This window comes from Camelus dromedarius, chromosome Y, assembly GCF_036321535.1.
Source record: "Camelus dromedarius isolate mCamDro1 chromosome Y, mCamDro1.pat, whole genome shotgun sequence".
Classification (NCBI taxonomy): Eukaryota; Metazoa; Chordata; class Mammalia; order Artiodactyla; family Camelidae; genus Camelus; species Camelus dromedarius.
Window position 1 is genome coordinate 13,845,322 of NC_087473.1, and position 21,858 is coordinate 13,867,179.

The 21,858-nt window shown below is 41.7% G+C and overlaps 1 protein-coding gene across 1 annotated transcript; it reads right to left on the bottom strand.

The window, feature by feature from the left end:
* Positions 1–431: 431 nt before the first annotated feature.
* LOC135320403 (ras-related protein Rab-9A-like) lies at positions 432–1,509 on the bottom strand. Its single transcript, XM_064483501.1, has one exon. The coding sequence runs from the start codon at positions 1,412–1,414 to the stop codon at positions 878–880; it is 537 nt and encodes a 178-aa protein (XP_064339571.1). The 5' UTR covers positions 1,415–1,509; the 3' UTR covers positions 432–877.
* Positions 1,510–21,858: the final 20,349 nt, after the last annotated feature.

The window sequence follows — 21,858 nt, forward strand, 5'->3', positions numbered from 1 at the left end:
AGTCCAGGCGGTGGTGTGCCTCTGCAGGACAGGACTGGCAGGAATGGCACAGCATGTGAACTTGAACTTTACCCACATGAGACCACAATTTGCTTTATCAGTAAGTCTGTTCACCACAGTAAAATGACAGAAAATCTTGAGACCAAATCACTAAACACTGTTCAGTGGCAGAGAAGACACTGAATAAACATGACCAAATAAAGACATCTTCATTTCCCCTCCCACAAAGTACAATCCACACATAGTGCTTCCTCCAAGGGTTGTTACTGCTCTGCTGGAAAGTCAGCTTCTCTGCTGGACGGGGTCACACGTGTGGCACACAAATGACAAGTGATCACCAGAGAGAACAATTGTGATGTAGAATGAAAACGTGAATACGTACATCACTTTAAAGAGAATGAAGTAATAAAATCAAACAACTGCTGTGCAAATGCATTAGATTTTAATCTTTAATATCTAACATTATTGCTTTAGGACACGTTTTCCCTGAACCAGGAACAGAGTGCTAATTACATAAAAATGTACACATAGAAAAAGTAGCTCTCCATTTCCCAGGGAAAAAACAGTAATTTCTAGAATACTCAAGTGTTTTAATTATAATTAGTCTTGGTCATCTCATGTATTAGCTCTGTAACTTACATATTTAAATTAAACATTATTAGACAACCGTCAGAATTTATAAATGTAAGGTGCCGTTACTGAGTACATAGATTCTCCTGTGAGTGGATGTCCCCCTTCTCCTACCCACTAACGAGGCAGCAATAGGGTTAACTTAGTGAGCATGTGACCCATTGCTGCTAACGCTAACTCTCTCCTCCACCCCGTGCTTATGTATGTGTGTGGGCTGGTTAGGTCGCACGGGCCACCTCTCTGACCATCAACAGCAAGATGAGCTGGCCTTGGGCTTTCGGTGCAGACTGACCGTGTCTGTCTGGATCAAGTGATCTGACCTCTCCTCGGTAGCAAGCACTCTCCGAACTGCTTCCTCAAAGGCCGCTGCGACATTCGTGGCATCTTTTGCACTTGTTTCAAAGTAAGGATAGTCGCCGTTGTCCCTGCACCAGGCTTGGGCTTCTTCTGCAGACACCTGCCGTTCACTTATATCAATCTTGTTGCCCAAAATCACAAAGGGAAAGCTTTCGGGCTCTTTCACATCCGCATAATATATGAATTCTTTCTTCCAGTTACTCAAGTTCTGGAAGCTCTGAGAATCATCAACACTAAAAGTAAGCAGGCAACAGTCAGAGCCTCTGTAAAACGGCGTCCTCAGGCTTCTGAATCGCTCTTGACCGGCCGTGTCCCAGATCTGCATGGTAACAAAATGTCCGTCCACCTCCAAATCTTTATTTAAAAACTCCACACCTATTGTGTGGAAGAGCTGGGTATCAAACTTATTAGTCACATATCTGTTCATTAGAGAACTCTTCCCAACTCCACCATCTCCAACGAGAATTACTTTAAAAAGCGATGATTTTCCTGCCTTTCTTAATCTCAAGATCTTTGATCTCACAAGCCTGGAAAATAAAAAGGTACTGTTATATCCTGTCAGATCTGTACCCTGCTCTGCCTGCCTCTATGCATGTGGGTGTCTAAGGGAAGTAGAACACTGAGTGCCAATTCCTTTCTGCACAGGAACACCGATAGCAAGAGCTGTCATCTATTGAGTGCGCCACCTCCTCCCAGGCACCGTCCGCTGAGGGTGCCACCTTGTGCCGGGCACCATTCTCCGAGTGCGCCACCTCCTACCAGGCAACGCCCGATCGGTCCTCTGACACAGCTGTGGACAGCTCATGCTCCCCTTCCCTGGGGTCACGGCTGACAGAGGCGGGCACTCAAGGCCCAGGCTAACCCTCAAAACCATCGTCTCAAGCATTCCTCTATGCTCACAAGGGAACTTTTAGTATAATATGATAATCTAGCACATTCTACCCCCAAGACTCACTTCTCAGCTCCAACTCCACTTAACAAATGCAAGCTTGAGCTGTTGTGTTTCCAGGAGGGATGAAATAACCCTTAAACAAAAATGTGGTACTATGCGTACCCTTTAAGGGAAACCCTGTGGCAGGACTGAAGGCTTCCGGCACTACAGGTAGTGGAGGGAGGGTCAACTTCAGGTGCCCCTTTGCAGCCTGGTGAAAGAATTGTTCTTATGTAAGGCTTCTATTTTAATTCTTTATTATGGAAAATTTCAAATATACACAGCATTTCTGACTAATGAGAATATTATAATGACACCATACAGAATGTAAACGTAGCTTTACTAATTATCAACTTACAGCAAATCCTGTTTCCTCCACAGCTCCTCATTCTCCCTTCTCCCCAGTTATTTTGAATCAAGTTGTACCACTTAACATTTAAATATTTCAATATTAAATGGCTTTTAAGATATTAAAATTTCTAAAAGAAGTCAACTTTTAGAGTAGCAGTGTGTAACAGAATTCTCTGTCCTCTGTCTGCAGTGTCTGATATGGCAGCAACTAGCCACACGTGGCTATTGAGCACTTGACGTGTGGCTCGTGGGAGAGAGGAAATGAATTTTAAATTTTATGTAATTTAAACTAATTTAAATAGTCACATTTAAAGAACAAACAGCTGTACTGAACAACAGAGCCCTGGAGCAAAAATGGTAATTAACTTGAACCTAAAAGAAGATACTCTGAATCCCTCAATGGACAGGTAATAAACGTATGAACAATAATTGTTACATTGACTAGGATGAACTGGCAAAATCACTGCAGTGAATATTATCTGGCAATCTCCTGCTTATATGTAAATACGACCCAGTATAATGTAATTGAACACTTCTCATAAGGTGCCATAATTCTGCATTTCCTACTGCATGCCCCACACTGCTACGGTAAAACATGTAGCAACTTGTCCCTAACTCTTACTGGCTCTTTAATTACCACTACAGTAATTACTACTATAATTAAAGCAACTTAAACTGGCCAACAAAAGTGTGAGGCAATCAAAGTGCCGGCCACTTGAGGATTTTTCAGCTTCAGTGGATCGCTCTGCCCAATGCCCAGGCTAAATTAATGTTGAGAGGAAACCAAAGCCATCCTAAACCCCTTAATTTCCTGATACAGCAACAGTGCACTAAATCAGTTCCTCTGTTTAGTTCTTTGCAGTCTTGCTTATATGACCTCTACTTAGAAAAAAGAGTCACAAACCCAAACAGGCATACCAACTATACTGACACAGGAAAAGCATCCATCTAACGTCCGTTCCTTAACATTCTTCACTGCTGCTCCAGAGACTCAGGTCTAAGTCCAACTTCTAACACAGGACACCTGGCCCTGCTGCCCATTCTTGCTTTAGCCATTCAGAAATGGAGGGTCAGGTGCAAGTGAAATTCAGCTGCACACGCTCAGCCCTGGCAGTAGCCCTTGCCCTCACCTTTACCCTGGCATCTGCTGATCCCTCTGCTGGTGGCCCCACCCCACTTCACCTCAGCATGTTCACTTCCAACACTGGGAACCTCTCCCATCCCAAGACTGTTCCTTCCACACAGTTCTGAAGATACATAACCACAAAGTTCCACGTTGTGTTATAAGGGTGTAATGGATGTGCAGAATTCCAGTCTATCACTTATCCCAGTATTTCAGTAGGTCTCGAACTGCCTTACACGTTGTCTTTATTCAGCACTGATTTACTAGAATCTTTACATCAAATTGCAAACCAGATTATGCCATCTAGCAACCTCCACCCAGATGAGTGGCTGCATACACTTACCAAATTAAGTCTTAGAAATTGCTTGAGATTTGTAATTTATAACTTTTCGGGACTCTTCAATACTTCTTTTCTTTTTTCATAATACTGTGTGATTTCCTACTTTGGGCTACTATTCTGATGAAACAAATTAGAGGTATACTAGACCCAAACACCAAGAAATAGGGTGCAATTTTTTTATAATTCCCATCTATAATTTAGGGCCTCCCATATATCCTACTTGGGAGTATGGTGACATTTGCTCAAACAACTAATATCCACACAAAAGGTCTCTGATTCTAATTGTAGCACTGAATATAGACATACATGGTGATATAGATAATTATGCAAGCCTTCTCATTTCCCAGTGACATCTAACAGAAGCTAACTTCGTGCAATCAATACAGTAACACAACATAATCTGTTTACAAACACTAAAAATGTTCTCTTTTCTTCTCTAAAAACAGTAAAATCCTTTGAAACTTTTTAGTATAAGCTGAAGGAATAAAGATATCCTGCTAAGTTCTTTTCAGAATTTACCTTAAAATGTAGTAAGTCATACTCCAGTTTGGAAGGATCACCCAAAGCCAAGAAATAATCTCCAACAAAGTTAAAACATGACTTTAGCAGTTCCTATAAAGAAATCTGATTAAGAAAAGCATATTATATAGGTCCTATGTCTTACCTGAGTTGTTCAGTTCAAACATCATCATTATCTGCAGAGAAAAAATTAGAAAGCTCACCTTAGCAATGTACATTCAATCTGTTTTCATAATTTTAAGAGTAAACACAAGAATTAAAATGTGAAAGAAATCCCTGACTTCTATTAGCAGCTAGATTCTTCATTTAGAAGGAAAACTGCATCTGAAAGCTGTCTATGACCTTTCTCAGCCTAAAAAAAGCCCTTGAATCAAGTACTATATTTTAATCATTGTTTTTTCCAAAAAGTTTTCACCTGCCCCTGCGTACTGTACTTAAGTATCCCATTCAGACATCTGTAAAATTTTGTTAAGATGAAATGTAAAATATTTCATTCATTCTTCGAAATGTGCCCAAATTTAGAGTTGTTTAGAATAACCACATTCCAGAGAATAAAATGAAGTGAACACAAAGAAAGAAAAAGAAGTGCCCCTCCACGGAGAGGTGCTGATGTGACACAGCAGGGCTACGGCGGCGGAGAATGTCATGCAGTGTCTTTCCGGGCCGCCAAGGCAGATGGGAAACATTCTCCTGAGCGAAGAGAAGCCTGCTGTGGGAAAGGAGAACTGGCTCCTGGTGCCAAAGGCCAAGGGCGAGGGCCCGAGGGCAAGCTACCTGCCATCCCACAGCCCCCGGGACTCTGGTGACAGCAGTACCTACCTCAGAGCTGCTGGGAAGAGTCACTCAGACACGGACACCAGGGTAGTGGCCCACCACTGTGCCAGACTCATTCTAGGAGTGCGGGAGTCTCTGGGGAAGGGACACATGAAGAAGTCTTTACTGGGAGTTGTATGGAGAGGCTTCTTTAAGGCATGTCTTCAGCCAGGTATATCAGCAAGAGTCATGGGCAGAGCAAATGAGAGGGCAGTGGACACAGACAACTGAAGCCAAAGGACCCTGGTCCTGAAGATCGACTTCAGTGCGAATGTTCCGTGCCAACAAGGCAGAGCTGTGCTCAAGCACCAGGAACCTGCAGTCTAAACCAACAGTTCCAACCCCTGCCCCTCCCCTTTTTAAAAGCAAAGGGCATTTTTGTGGGACTTGTATAGCAGCCTGCAACTTACACATTCAATCAATGGGAAAAAATGAGACTTCAAAATCTTGACAATTGGGAGTTAAGGATAAAATCACTACCACCACCATCATGCTAACACTGAGCCCTGTAAGCTCTGCCACTGCTTCACCGCCCTCACTCCTCACCAGTGTCTCGTCACCCCATCCACAGATGAGTACTGCTACGTCCAGCACAGCTCGGGACCGTGTCTGAGGACAGGTGACACAAGACTTAAGAAACAAAGAGACAAAGAAAAGAGCAAAGATGGGACCAGGGGACTCAAGATCTCATGGATCTAGAGTCCCAAAAGCCTGGTCGACATCGTATTTATGAGGAGTACACAGCTCAGAAAGAAATGCGATCAAAGAGGTGGGGCCTTAGATATTCCACAGGATGAGCACTAAGTTCTGCTTGCTGGCTAACTGATTAATGTCAGGCCCATCCCTTCCAGGAACAGTCACCCTCCTTGGGGTTTGCAAAATTTCTAAGTCTATCCTGTTACTGCCTCTGGGACATCTCGAGATAGCAAATATTTCCCTGGGGTTAAACCGCATGATTTCATGGCAGAACCAAGTTCTGCTAAGGGACGCTCTGGCTTTTCAGGACCGTCCATTGTTGTACCCTAAGGAAATGTCTGCCCTCCTTCATGCACTCTCGGTCAATCTCAGGATTGCCCCTCACAAGTTTCCTTTAGCAAAATACGTGCTATAGGTCATCTACTGTTAAACGTCAAAAGAAAGCAAGCATGTGCATTTTTAAGCAAGTAAGTGTGAATATGATATTTTAAGCTCATGGAAATCTAGGTGTGGGCTTGCTTTCTAGCTGCTTGTTGTCCAGCAGCTTGTTTCCCAGCAGAGGACTGACTCAGAGATGTGACATTCCTCACTGGAGTTCACATAGCTAGCAAAGGGAGGGAGTGCGGTAGATTGGAATGCACTGTTAACCCACAGGCACGCAGCCTCAGCTGCCTGTGTGTTTATTCCGGATAAATAAAATGTTTCCTGTTGTTGTCGCAGGCACAGTGCAAAGAAAGGGTTGCAATGGGAGGTCTTCCAATAGCTTCCTTTATTTCAAGATCTGCACAAAAACAAGTGAACCTGACAGAACTGGTGGGATTCAGTCTATTGACATGTCTCCCTAAGTTTATTAGACTCTCCAGAATCTGAACAGGTCTTAAATGAAGTAGGAATCACATGAGCAGGACTCTACGGCACCCCTCCCCGCCAGAAGCCTAGCAGTCTCCGCAGCAGATGGGAAAGCAGCTTTGCAAGGAGTACTGAGTGAATGCCTCCCCTTACCAGGAACCCAGGAAGCAGGCCACACCCAGTGCACAAACCCACTTGTGTTACAACTGTAGCAAGTCTTACAAATGAGAGGTACCCAAAATGGAGTACAACTATTTACACTCAATCAAAGACCAACAAATAGCTTAAATGGTGCAGGGGACCAGCCCCTGTGGCTCCCAAGGCCACATCAGGCCCAGATATGAGCACCCCATGGCACTGCATGATTCCAGCCATCAGAGGAATAAACTTTTCATCCAACAGGATCCTGTAACACAGCCAGCTACTTCCCCTGCCTCTCAGTTAAAGAAAAAGTGGTAACTTACAGGGCCAGAGGAAAATTGATTGGGTCCACCTGGGTCAGTGAGAGACTATACACTGGTTTCCAGTGCGGGCTGCTTCACAGCAGGGTCTCAGTGACCGTTTTTGGTGCATGCTGTGTATAGGACCAGCCTCCACGGAGTCTGAGTCCATGGGAGGAGGATTTGACCCAGGGTGAGTGGGTCTGACCCCAGGCAAAGCCCAGCAGGAGGAGACAACTAGAAGAAGGGGGAGGGAGCTGGAACCAGGAAGCAGGACTTTCCTTTACCACAACCTGGTGTCCAGTGATTGAAGCCAAGACTGGTTCAGTAACAAACTGAACTTTCTACAGGACTAATATACCCTGTGTGTTTATCTTCCATAAACTATGTGATAATACTATAATTGCCTTGCTTATGTGTAATAAAAATGAAACATGGTTCTCCCAAAAGATTCAAGCTATGGAACACATAACACTTTTTCAAGTGGTGAAACTCTCTCCATAGTGTCAATACTTAGACTAAAATAAGTCTACCTCCTCTAAAAAATAAAAGAAAAAATTTCAAAAATATCCACAATGGTGCAATTAGAATAATCTAAATGCCTAACTGGGAAATGCTCTGACACTATTTGACAAGACATAAAACCATGGAACTATAGAAGTAAACTATATGTGAAAGCAAACTATTATGCTACAATTATGTGAAACTATTATGTGAAAGCTATAATTATGCTATGCAAGATTTATACATATTAAAATTTTGAACTAAACCTAAAATAAGCAATATTAAGTTCAATATTGATTTTATATGTACAAAATGGGCTTATAATTATGATACATAATTACATCTCAAAAAAAATTAGGTCTAAGATTACAAATAAGGTCCTAGAACTAGATGTATACAATTAGAGACACAAATTATCTCTTGTCTGTTAAACACTTTTGTTTTAATAAACCAATTATGTATTCATTGGTCTTTATTCTTTTCTCTTGAATCTGACTTCCTCTTAATGTACTTGACCAACAGTTCTGCCACATAGTGCACACATTTATGATGAGAAACTGGATAAATAGCTCACAGCACTGAAAAAGCAAAAAGGACTCCCATTTTCCAACTTTTCTAATGCATACTTCTATCCTGAACTATCAATTATTTATAGTTTATCAGTATTACCCCTTTCTCTAGCCTTCTTCCATGTGTTGCTGGTTTCCAAAATTAACTACTACAATGAAGCAAGAAGTCAGATCCAAGTGAAGAGAATAAAGATTCCAATAAGAATGCTCACATAAATTAAAGCCAGACATTTTTGGAGAGCTGGTCATAGTTCTAATCAATTCAATTATGGCAGAAAAATTAAATAATTATTCTTTATTATCTTAATTTTAAAATCTATACATACATGTCATGCACACTGCCACACACTATAAACAGACAAAGAGATGACTGTGGCAGAGTTACCCATCCTAGCTAATAAACCTGTTCCAAACACATCCGCATAAGTCATCATCCCCAACATATCACTCACATTAACCTTTCAAGCCTTTGCTGAGGGTATTATCTTAGCCTTTGAACATTCTGGGCATCCAAGGTTTTATTCAATCATCTCATCCAAGAAGCCTTTATGGCTGCCCCACTGCAAGCCAGGCGTTTCATTTGTCTCTCTCATAATCATCTCCAGTTCTAGTATAGTTTCATTCACTTAGGCTCTAATCATAGTTAGTAGTATGCCAACTCCCTAGGCAGGGCGCACAACACTTAATTTTAACCATTCATCTCTTCTTTTTTGGTTCTAAAATTTCTTGTATGATGTTTTACACAGGGTGAAACACCAATTAAATGTTATATTGAGTAAAAATTGTTACCAAGTACAGACTCATTCTGCTCACTGCATGACAGGCAATAAATTGGGAGATAAGGTGTTGGCAAGGAATAGTGACTTTATTTGGAGAGCTGGCAGAGGGAGAATCATCCTGCTACAGTCAGAATACAGGCTCCCTTTATACAAAAACAAAAAAACAAAAAAAAACAGGGGAGGAGGTGTAGTTGGTTGTTGCAAACTTCTTGGTGCAGGAATTCTTTGTTCCTGTACGTGGGTCAGGTCATGGTGCTCTTGCAAAACCTCCAACAAAACAAATTTTATGCTCTAGTCTGTAACTTGTTATTTTACCTGAGTGTACAGCTAGCAAGACTAACCCTAGGAAAGAGGGCACAGTGGTTAAAGCTAAAGGAGCAGATCAAATATAGAGTCAGATTTGTTCTTTTCCATTTCAAAAGAATAACTTCCTTATTCTTACTCAGAAGTATATTATTCAGAATTATCTTTACTCTTATTCAGAATAATCTTCTGTGGTTCTTTTTTCTTAAAATTCTTTTTCTTTAGTCTTCCAGTTCGTCCATGATTCTATTTTTTTAAGTCTTAAAAAATATTTGACAAGGCACAAAATTATATACTTACTCACAAGTCTAATAAGAAAAACACTTTCAGAATCAGTGTTATTGACTGTAATATGGAGTTGACAAGCAATAAAACACTGCAGACTTCCTCTAATAAGCTATAAATTTTAAGTAAATTGATTTGTAAACTGCTTTTCTCTAGGCACTTTTGAAACATATCTTTCACAGTGTGTGTAAAGGAAAAATGCACTTACCCTGTGCTTCTACTTTACTCAAACACTCAATATTTCTGTCATTAGATGTGTGGTTTTTTTCTCACATCAACCAATTCTATGACACCAGCTGAGTGTTGTACAGTTTAACTCAACTCTTGACACTATCTACCTGGGGGTAGCTTCAGAATAGATGTTAAGGCCTCAGTTCCACAAAAATGTGATAATCTAGTCCTTAGAAGCCTACATAAACAAATGGAAACTTAAGCTTATAAAAGTCTAATGGTTAACAAATCAAAACCTAAGAAAAACCAATCACAAACAGCCAGGTAGATATCTCCATATTAAGTAACCAGTTAAGCGATATAAAATCATTAGTTTGTAATTATAATAATTATAAAACATTTAATAATTTAAAAATAATTTTTACAATTACAGTAAAGCAATAATTTCCTTGCTTTCCTTCTGCTTTTTGTCTAATACATGTTTTTCCTCTAGTTCCTTTGGGTGGGGCATTCCTAAATACTTCTGGTTTTGTACTGCCTGATTTGAATATATTTTTATTCATGTAAAATCTTAAAATTTTCAATATCCCACTTCATCTTTCAACATACTTTGTTATAAAAGTATATAACTCAGAAAAAAATGAGCCTCCAGATGGAAGACATATGAGGGATGTAGCTTTTCCATGCCTTGATCAGTGCACAACACTCCCAATACCTCAGTGTGTCCACAAAGCCAGAAGCACTTGTAATAGAAAGTAACAAATCTGACTCAATGTTAGATCTCTTTCTTTGGCTTTAACCCTGTGCCCTGTTATCTAGGCTTAGTCTCACTGGCTCTGCACCTTTTGTAAATGAATGTTGCTTTTAGCCTGAAATACACAGGAGAGCCTATTCTCAAGGCTCTGACCTTTAAGGATATTAATACTTTTGCACTTAAAATAAAGATAAGAAGATGCAGAATAGAAAATAACATTTGTTTTGTTACAGGTTTTACAAAGGCACCATGACCTGACCCACTTGATCAGCTGTAAGAACAAAAATTCTTACACCAAGAAGTTTGCAACAACCAACTACACCCCTTCCCCTTTTTAGCATAAAAGGAGCCTGAATTCTGACTTGGGGAAGATGGTTCTCCAACACATTCATCTACCATCTGCTAGGTCTGCTAGCTTTCTGAATAAAGTTGCTATTCTTTGCTACAGCACTTCATCTCCCAATTTATTGACCTGTCATGTGGCAAGCAGAATAAGTTTGGACTCAGTAACAAGTTTTAGGAGCCAGCCAGGAGCCTTACTGCTTGTGGCCAGCTGGCCCCATTTCGGGAATTTTCAGTCAAAAGTCCTAGCAGCTGCCAGGACCACTTGTCCTGAGAAATTTCCCTTCAAAATTCCCCAAAGTGGCCCCAACTGCTCTAGTGCTTGGCAGTTGGAAAAAGGAATTGACATCCAGGGGCCAACAGGCTCCATACAGTATGGTAAGTTGCTCTGCTGTGTACAGCCAGAAACTTTATTCCTCACCATTTGGGGCTTTTCCTCTGAAATAAGCCGAGTTGTTTTAGAAGAGTACTCTGTTATAGAGAGGAAATCGTTGGACTTTTACCTGATTTGTGAACCAGTTCATTTCTTTGGATGCCAGCATTTGTGTGCATCATTTGTGTTTTGTTTGTCTTGTTTTCCTGTTTTTAAAAAAGGAGTGGGAGAGAACGTTTCAACTATCCCTAAGGAAGTTTCTCTTAGGTACATTTTGAATAAGTGATCTGATTATATCTATGAATCCATGTCTAAGAGAAAGATGAAGAATGTGTGGCCAGAGCACCTGTTTGGATCCCACAAGGGGTTTATGCCAGGTTCTCTCCATATACTGCCACCTTTGCTATGTTAATCATGTCATTTGTGGTCTCCTGTGTCATCGGTGTAAGTAAAACCCCAAGACCAAACCTGAGCATTTATTTAGGGTTTTCTGTTGGTCCTTTGGGATTTTTGTTTCATTTTCTTTTGGTGCCATTTCTCCATTTATAGTCAAGTTAGTTTTATGATGCTTAGAACTTCACTGTTGTTAAATGGAGGAAGAGAACAGAAAACAACAATAATAACAACAAAACCAAAAAGTACTCTTTTCTCCCCTGAGAGTAGGATGTTCCCAGGGAGAATATACGGGTTCCACTTAGTTCCTAAAATCACTGCAGGCCCGGAGTTCGGCCCGGCTGGTTAGCGCCAAGGCGAAGCGCTTAGAGAAGGGCAGTGGCTATTTATAGGTTTACAGCACGGTGCTGGGGAGCGGTGGCCTTTGAAGGGCTCTGCACCCTCCTGCAATTTCAGACACTCTGAAAAAGTGGGAAAGATGATGGGATGCCCTGTGGACAAGCACTTGTGCTACTACATGAGGGAAAATCAGAAAAGGAAAGGAATGCGCGTTAGGATATGATCCTTCGAACATCCACTCTCCGGCTGAGCCAGCTGTCCCAGCCGCTCTGGCTGCTCTGCCAGTGTATCCACTCCTTCCTACACAGCCAGCCCCAGTTCCTGGCACTGGGGCTCAGGAAGTGGTCGGACTGGCTCCCCCTCCTTAGAGGGATCAATTAGAAAATCCTTGTTAGTTCCTGGGGCACAGGGACCAGGTCTGGTGTTGCCATCTGAGAGCTGACAAGGCACTGCTTTTGGACCAGGAGCCACCCTTGGCACGGGACAATTCCTTCTACACCATTAACCCACAGGGGCCCTAAATGCTAATGGCCAGTAGTCTGGGTTGGATAAAATCAAAGAAACCCCAGCAAAAAGCAAGTAAAGACCCCTCTGAATCTTGGGGAAGGATTTATCAGGTCGACAGCAGACTGCAAGGCCCATGAAAGTGCTCGCACGCTACAAGCGAGGGACCTGCAGTAATCAGTGCCGCCCTCTCAGCTGGCAGAGGTTGCTTTCCTAGGCTACCCGACAGGGAAACACTCACTCCAGACACTCACCGCTTCACCCGGGGGTGCCCCGTGTCCTTCACCACCACCTCACTCAGCTCACGTCTTGGCTTCCTTGACTCTGTGCTGTGTCAGAGACGTTTACTTTACCAGCTGGACATGTGCGGCTGTACTGGCGACAAGCGCAGGTTCAGCCCAGCCCGGCTATTCTACCCCAGTCTTCACCAGCACTGGGCCCACCAGTGATAAAATGCCACAGCCAAGGAAATGGCTTCTGATTGGGAAACTTGATAACAGCAGGATGCTGCGTGCTCTCAGAGCCTGTCCCATCCTTGCACATGAAGAGGTGATGGCTTCCAGGAGGGGAGACACCCAGGCGGCTTTCCAGAGAGCACATTTTTGCGTTGGTATGAGCAGCTTCCATTAACTTAGGTTCTACGACGTGCTGTTCTATCTCTGGGCCCTTTTCCCCAAGGAGGCTGGAAAGGAACCGGCAATACAGTTCCTGGTGTGACCTTTGGATGTTATGCTTCGTTGGACTTGCTGGCATCTTGGGTATGTAGAAAACAGGGTGTGCGTACTGGAGCACAAGTCGTACCAGGGATGTGTGTCTCAGGAAAAATTACAGTCCTCCGGTGCGTACTGGAGCAAGGCCTAAAAGGACCCGTGTTCCGTGCTGTGTGTTTCCCGATGAGAATAACTCACTCAGTAAGTTTTGCTGCAGCAGTAACTCCGTCTTTGTCTGTCCTCGCCAGGGCGCTTCCAGATGATGTGGCCACAGTACTGGGAAGTCTTGACGCTTTTTCTGGACTGGCACTAATGCTGGGGCTTCCTTTCGGCGGCTTCTTGTGTCAGTCCTCTGCCTGTGCAGGGCCCTGTATTTTTAGGGGATACATAGTTCTATCCACCAACGTGTGCACTTTACATAATTGTGAGTCTGATCCAGGAAAACAATTAAGAAGGCTAGGAGCCCCTTGTATTGTAAAAGGAGAGGAACACTTGTGGGCCCTGCCTGGCAGAAGTCCCACCATGATGGAAAGAATCACTCAAGACTCTGTGGAAAGTCAAGAGAGTGAGGGAGTGGGGGACCAACTCCATGAGCCTCTCAAATGCTCCCACATTTATTGTGTACAATCAAAGGAAAGATCACCCACAGTTGTGTGATGGAATGCAGGAACTTAGGGAAAGACAGAATGGGATAGAGATTGTTGAATCCATAATGAGTACAGAGGCCTAGTTTATCTTCAGGGAAGTCAGGGGGAGAGGGGAACATGATACATCCTTTAGACATATTAATTACAAAGCAGACCACCAGACCAGCCAGTTTCTTGTCTTGGGATGATAGACTAACTAAATAGCAGAAAGCACGCCTGGCATTTATAGCTGAGGGCCTGGGTCATTGCTTTGCCAGGAAGCACAGTGTTATCTAAAGACTCAAGTGTGCAAGCAAGGCATTGTCTCTGCTTTTTATGGCAAGGAGACGGGAGTGTGGAGGATGCACAGGGCCTGCTAGCAGCGCATTTACTAAGCACATTTCTTCTTCTTAAAGGTGACAAGCGGCTGGGGTCTGTTGCAATTTGTTAACCCAATCATGAGCTCCCACGAACACTCTGATGAATATAGAGGCCCCATTGCTCTTCTAGACTTGAGGCTCCCAACTCCAATTTCCCCACCGGAGCCCTGGGTAACTTTGACAGTGGGGGACAAGTGATATGGGAATCCAGGAAAGGCTGCCTCTTTGGTGTTTCACTGGTATTAAGTAGTGCTATCAACTCTTTGGGGGAGAAATGGCCAAAAGGAAGCCCTGTCAAAATTTACTGTCTTTGGTCCTTCGAACACGTGAACAATTCTGATGATATTTAAGGAAAATATAGTTGAATTTCAAGTCTTGTCACTGCCATTAAAGACAAACTAGACAGACTTGGTTTTACCTGGGTGTGTACTTGAATATTCTTTCCCTGAGGCCTCTGACCACCGTCACTGTGCCAAACCAAGAAGCAGTTGCAGTGACTGGTTACTCAGCACGCACTGCTTGCAGAGTTTAGTTCCATCTTTGCATAAGGATGGTTTTTTTTTTAAATCCTTTTACATATTTAGTGTTTATGATCCAATGTGTCATAAGTTAACTGTAAGTTAATTTAAATCCAATATGCAATGTGTAATTAAATTTTGAAAGCAAACTTACTTTACAGAATTGTTTGAATTACACTTTTCTATGTATGCGTACGCATGGCTGGGACATTGTGTTGTACACCAGAAACTGACACGTTGTAATTGATTGTATTTTAATTTAAAAAAATTTTAGTTCTCCAGATATGTGAGCTTTCCCTTCGGACATCTTGCACATGCATATTAAGGGCTTAATGTTAGAATCTGCATATTTGAGATACTAAAAGACAAATGACTTACAAATATGTTTCACTTATATTTTGTTCTAGGACTGGCACTGCTGTCAATGGAAAGTATTTTTAACTAATCTGTTATTGAGAAATTAATCATATTTTTGCATTTCAGCCAAAATAAAGACCATAGCTAATATTCTATAAGACACAGCTAGTCTGAAAACCTGAAATTCGTGTGTTTCATATAATCTGAACTGTAATTAAAAATGCAATATAGATTAAGAAAGGTGCATATTTTTCTAATAATTTCACTTTATATGATTTTGTTGGGTTGCATAAAAAGAACTGTGTTCATATTAAAAGCTTAAGAAAGGTATTAGTTGAGTTCATTGCATGAGTTTGCATTTACATGAGTGTAGATGAGCCTATGCCCATTTAAAATAAAAGATGGACACAACTTTAAGGTGATCGTTAATACGTTTTCATATAAACAAATTTGAAATACAGTTTACTTCGATGGTCTTTACTTATCGAGTCCCATAAGTCTTGTTTTTGTTTCTCACAAGGGAAAACCTGGACCATGACTTAATGTTAACTCTTTGCTTTGTCTTTTGGGTGCCTAACTCACATTAACATAAATGCTGAACATTTTAAAACTTTTTTTCATAAAAGAAATACTTCTTTGTTGAGCTTTCATGGGCATTTATACAGGCAGGGAAATAAAGCTTATACATGCTATAGAAATACAGGAGACAATCTGAAGTGGTTAAAGCCTTCCTTAAAGAAAGTGTCTCTGAATTTGGAATGCCTAATACTCTTCAAAGTGATAACGGGCTGCTCTAGCATAATCCAACAAGTGTATAACATATTGCAAGTTAACTGGCAACTACATTCATCCCAGAGACCACAATCAACAGGAAAAACCGAGAAAATGAATCGTACATTAAAAAGGAGCATTGCTAAAATATGTCAGGAGACTAACGTAACTTGGGAAAGGCCTTGCCATTTGCCCTGTTAAGGAGCAGAGTGGCTCCCAGATGCAGGCTTAAATTAAGTCCCTTTGAAATACCGTACGGTAGGCCGTTCCAGGTGGCTCCCTGGGTCGCAGAATCTGTAAGTGCTCTACAAGACCTGACAGTTGCCTAGTGTGTTAACTCTCTGGGCGCTCTGCTCACCTCTGCCCATGAGTTTGCCTCCACAGGCCTGCCTGTGCAGCTGAAGTAGTCATAGCCTTCCCAACAAGGAGACCGAGTCCTGCTTAAAACCTGGAGGGAACAAGGGCGTGAGCATCAGCGGCCTGCAGGGTGGACGGGACCGCACACTCGTCTGTCAGGTTAGCTGGGGTAAAGCCGTGGACTCATCACACGTGGAGTGAAGCCACGCCACCATCATCAGAACCAGAAAGTGACCCAACTCCTGAGAGGCCTGAGGAGCGATGGTCTTGTGAACCCTTAGAAGACTTAAGGTTACTCTTTAAAAAAGGTGAGTATTGAGATTATAGTTTCACTGTAGCTGGAAAGAGACCAACGATTGTTTAAGCTTGTCCAAGTAAAGAGCACAGGGAATCTAGTGTAAATATGGCACAGCCTCAAGAGTAAAGTGAATAGGTGTGTACTGGGAACTGGAACCAAAACTCCAAGTTCAATGAAGTATTAAGGAGTCTATCAGGTTCAAGTAGTTGTAAAAAAGAAAAGAAAAGAAAAGGAAAGAAAAGAGAAGAAAAGAAAGGAAAGAAGGAAGGAAGGAAGAAAAATTATTATTATTTATTATTATTATTAATTATAATATTTATTAATTATTATACTACTGAGTTAAAGATTCTTAGGAATGTTTCCTGTCCTAGGCTGATCAATTCCGTTCCATATTCACCCTCTCACCTCTCTGTGCATCAGGAAGTAACCACAATGGTCATCACCCCTTCCCACAAGATTGTAGAATGGACATTGACAGTGGGTACCTGTAAGAGAAGAGAACAAATCTGACTCTGCATTAGATCTGGGTTTTTTTTTGTTTTGTTTTGTTTTGTTTTTTTGGCTTTAAACCTGTGCTCTGTTTTCTAGGCTGGTTCTGCACTTTTGTAAAATAATGTTGCCTTTAGCCTGAAATATACAGGACAGCCTGTTCTCAAGGCTCTGACCTTTAAGGGTATTAATACTTTTGCACTTACATAAAAATAACAAGTTGCAAATAGAAAATAACATTTGTTTTGTTGGAGGTTTACAGGGGCACCAAGACCTGACCCAGGCGGACAGCTGCAAGAACAAGAATTCCTACTCCAAGAAGTTTGCAACAACCAACCACATCCCTCCACTTTTTAGTATAAAAAGAGTCTGAATTCTGACTTGGGGAAGATGGTTTTGCAAATCATTAGTCTGCCTCTTGGCCTGTCAGCTTTCCAAATAAAGTCATTATTTCTTGCCCCAACACCTCATCTCCTGATTTACTGGTCTGTCGTGTGGTGAGCAGAATGAGTTTGGACTTGGTATCATTTCCAACAATGGAAACCCTCAATCAGGAGACAGCAGTAAACAGTTTTCCTCCTGTGTGCAATGTACTAAACACTTGTTCTATTTTCATGCTAATGACACCAATAAAAAGATGGCAAAGGAGGGAAAGTGGGACGGGGGATGAGGAGGAGCTCAGGCTTTAGCTAAAAGATGACAGAGTTGGAGTTTCCAAACCGTACTCAGAGACCATCACCTGCTTGAATGTTGTAGAACTCAGTGTGGCTGGTTACGCCATCACTTCGTAGCTACCTTCCAGCACTGCCACAATTGTGAGGCCTCTGCCTGCCAGCAGAGGTGGATTAGGGAAGCAGCAAAATGAAGTGACCGAACGTCCCCAGTCTGAAGCACCAAGACCTTGTGAGATTCCCAGGATCCATATTAGTAGGAGAAAAGAGTTAAGATGTGCATCAGGCAGAGTAGACCACCACAGGAGGGATCCTACATCCTGGCCACCCTGGGGTAGGGGGTTTGGCATCTCTTAGATAGGGAGCCCGTCCCTCACTTCCCTCAGTCTGTAGGGTTGTCCCACCAACATCCTGACTGAATGTGGCAGATATGATCCAGCTTGGAGAACTAGTTTTCAGCCTCTTACCCATTGAAGCCCAAGTTTCCTTCTCTAGGTACTATTAAGAAAGCAGGCATAGCTGAAGATGAGGGATGCTAACAAACCCTGAAAATCATGTACCTGAAACTCTTCCTTCTCCACTGGCAAATACAAAATCAGAGTGGTCAGGCACCCTGAATAACCAAAATAGCTTCAACAAAATAACAATATTTTTGATTTCAAAACATATTACAAGCCTATAGTAATCAAAACAGGTTGGACTGGCATAAAGACAATGAATCTAGGCAGTAGAAAATCCAGAAATAAACCCTCAAAAATGTGATTATTTTATTTTCTACAAAGGTGGTAAAACCATTCAGTGGGGAAAAGATAGTCTATTAAACAAATGGCTTTGTGAAAACTAGGTATCTACGTGGGAAAGAATGCCATTGTACTATAAGATTACACCATATGAAAAATTAACTCAAAAAGGACCAAAGTTATAATGTTTAATCTGAAACTATAAAACTCCTAGAAAAGAATAGGAGAAAAGGCTTTACAACATTAGGTTTGGCAACAATTTTCAGCATATGACACCAAAAACATTGTCAACCAGAGCAAAAGTTTTAAAAATGGTAGTATATTGCACTTAAAAACTTTTGTGCATTAATACCGACAAAAACACAGTGAAAAGGGAAACTATAGAATAGGGGAAAATATTTGTAAATCATACATATGATAAAGGATTAATGTCCAGAATAGACACACACACACACACACATATTCATATATACATATATATACACAGACACACACACACATATACCCTACAGCTCAACAACAACCATAACAATTAAATATAGGTAAAGAGACATATCTCCCAAGTAACATGTAGTCAAAAGATTAAAAGAGGTTGTACATCACTAATCAATAGAGAAACACAAATCAAAACTGCAATGAGGTATCACCTCACACTAGAGTGGCTACTGTTTTAAAAAAGAGGAATAGAATAACAACTTTTGGTGAGGATATGGAGTAACTGGAACTCTTGTGCATCATTGGTGAAAATGTAAATTTGTGCAGCTGCTATGTAAAACAGTGTGGCAGTTCATCAAAAAAATTAAAATAGAATTAACATGAGATACAGCAATTCCACTTCTAAGCATATATCTAAAAGAACTTAAATCAGGTTTTGAGGAGGTATTTGTACAACAATTATCATTGTAGGATTACTCATAATAGCCAAAATGTAGAAGCAACCCAAGCGTCCACTGATGGATGAATGGATAAACAAAATATGTTTATACATTTGTACAATGGAATACTATTCAGCCTTAAAAAGGAAATAAATTATGCAATATGCTACAACATGAATGAACTTTACTTAGGACACTATGGTAATGAAATAAGCCAATCACAGACACACACACACACACACACACACACACACACAACTTATTATTATTCTTATATGGAGTATGTAGAATGGTTAAAGTCATAGAGATGGGATGTAGACTAGGCCACAAGGAGGTGAGGAAAAGAGAGACAATGAGAGTTATTATTTAATAGGTGTAGAGTTTACATGTTATAAGATGAAAGAGTTCTGGAGTTGGATGGTGGTATGGTAGCACATTATAAATGTATTTAATACCTCTGAACTGTACATTGTAAATGTTACGTGTATTTTACCACAGTAAAAATTGGATAACAGATAGATAAATAAATATTTATGTAAAGAACATATGTATCATTCGCACACCTAAGAATCAAGATTTTAGGATATGACTCCAGATCATATTCTGAGTACAATTCCTCTGAAATGTCCAGTTTGCTTTGGTCTATAGAAAAAAAGAAAAAACTATAATAATGTTGTGGGCACTGGTTGCAGAACAATGTGGATAAGTTAACTACAAAACCTTGTACTTAAAAAGCGGTAAACAGTATATTTATAATGCTTTTTTAAAAAGAATACAATTAAAACAAAAAACAAACATGAATGGCAAAAAAAAAAAAAAAAGCGGAGGGTAGTGGGTGGGACGGAGAGGTACTAGGTGCAAAGACTGGATGCTGACTAACACAAAGTCTGGCCTCTTTTCCTGGTCACAGTTCCTTAGGCCCAGATTATTTTGTTGTGAGGCCACTAGAACTTCATGGGGAGAGAAGGAAAGTGAGAGAAGTGAGGGTAGATAGGTTGGAAGGCAGGTGTCTGTATACAGAGGTGGCAGGTATGAGGATAGTTAGTTTTTGGTTTCCATCAATTTATGCTCTGGTGCTGCCCAAACTGCCCCTGAACAATCTTTAGTTTTAGAAGACACACCAACAAATGAAGATGTTTTGTATGGGCTGCAAAACAATAGTGAAAAAGATGCATAGAGCTGTGGAAAAGTGGAGAGCAGAGAATTAAAACTAAAAAGCCCAGGTGGGAGGCAGTTGCTGCTAGCTGTCTCTTCACACCTCTCACTTGCTCTCACTCCTGCTCCTCATTGTTGACTGGCTGTGTACATTCTCATCAATGCAAAGAGGATATTCTCTGCTGAGTACCACCAGGTCTTCCCATTCAGGAAATCAGGTTGTAGCAGTGTGGCAGATAAGGCAGTGTGTGCAGTCAAGGATAGGACGAGGATAGGAAGATATCCGTTAATATTTTTCCACTGGTAGCTGAATATTCTGAAAGTGTGTCAGTTCTGCCACCACCTAACCAAGCCCCACACAGGAGGTTAGTTTGAGGGCTGAGGTGAAAATAGATATGCTGGTTTGCAGAAACAGAAGGCTCTCACAGCAAGTTTTTTTCTCCCAGTCTGTCTTACTTAAAGAACGGGCTCATATCTTACAACATGATCCAGAGGCAATGTGTCCTCAACCTCTAGAAGAAGACCTAGGAGCTGGATAACCCACAGTGAAATCTGGGTGGCTGCGGTGTGGCTGAGCTTCACTAGAGCTCCAAAGCACCATCTTCTTTTCCACAATCGCTGCAATTTCTCCTCGCTCCATGTCACCAGGTGCATCATTTAGCAGCTCTTGTCCAGGCCACCAATGCAGCTGCTCTGTGCCCTGCCCATTGCCTCCCAGCTCTGGAGCTCGGTGGAGGATCTTGGAAGGGTTAGAGAAGAGGGTAGGTATGTTGTAGGGTGGGAAGTAAAATAGAGTAGACGTCATTTACAGTGGCACAATGAATTCTCCTAGGTGTCCGTGGAGAATTAAATGGGAATGGGGCTGTCACCTGAGGCCAGGATGGCATGAAAGTTTATGGTTTCTTTAACTGCGGCGAGGAGATCTGGGTTTTTTGGTGCAACTTCTGTTGGCTGCACTCATTACATATCTCTTGGAGCAGTGTCTGATGCATTCACTCAGTGGCAGCACTTTGCTCTGCAAGTTGGGAGATTCAATAAAAGAGCCAAGGCAGAGGGTCTGCAAGGTGGCCCCAACCAAGTCTGGATAAGTGGGCTGGATAAATAGGAACTGGATATCCTGAGGTGGGTATTGTACCTCTCATGGTCCTTTCTCCTTGTTACATCTGCTCTACCTAGGCCTCTCCAGCCACGTCTAAAAGTTTTGGCGCACATCCCACTGGCTCAGCTCACTTGCCAGCCCATGAATGTCAAACCCAGCCGATGTCCCCACTCCCACTTTCTCTCACTGATTCTGATATCTAGCCAGAACCTCTCCAGAAGACAAGTGGAGCTAATGGAAAGCCTGCAATCAATTTTTTTTCTTAGAAAGGAGAGAGGAGATGATTTCTTGGCTTGGAGGTTTGGGTTAACTTGGGGCAATCTAACCTTAGATTTCCCCTAGACTTTGGGTTGTGCATCCTGGTCAGGAAGCGACAAATTTGGTATGTGCATGTCTCCAACCCAGGGCCCCCTTACAGGGGTTGAAGGGTTCCTGCCTCTATGCTCT

Coding starts and splice junctions, on each gene's coding strand:
- LOC135320403 (XM_064483501.1), bottom strand. CDS start 1,414: ATGAACAGATATGTGACTAATAAGTTTGATACCCAGCTCTTCCACACA.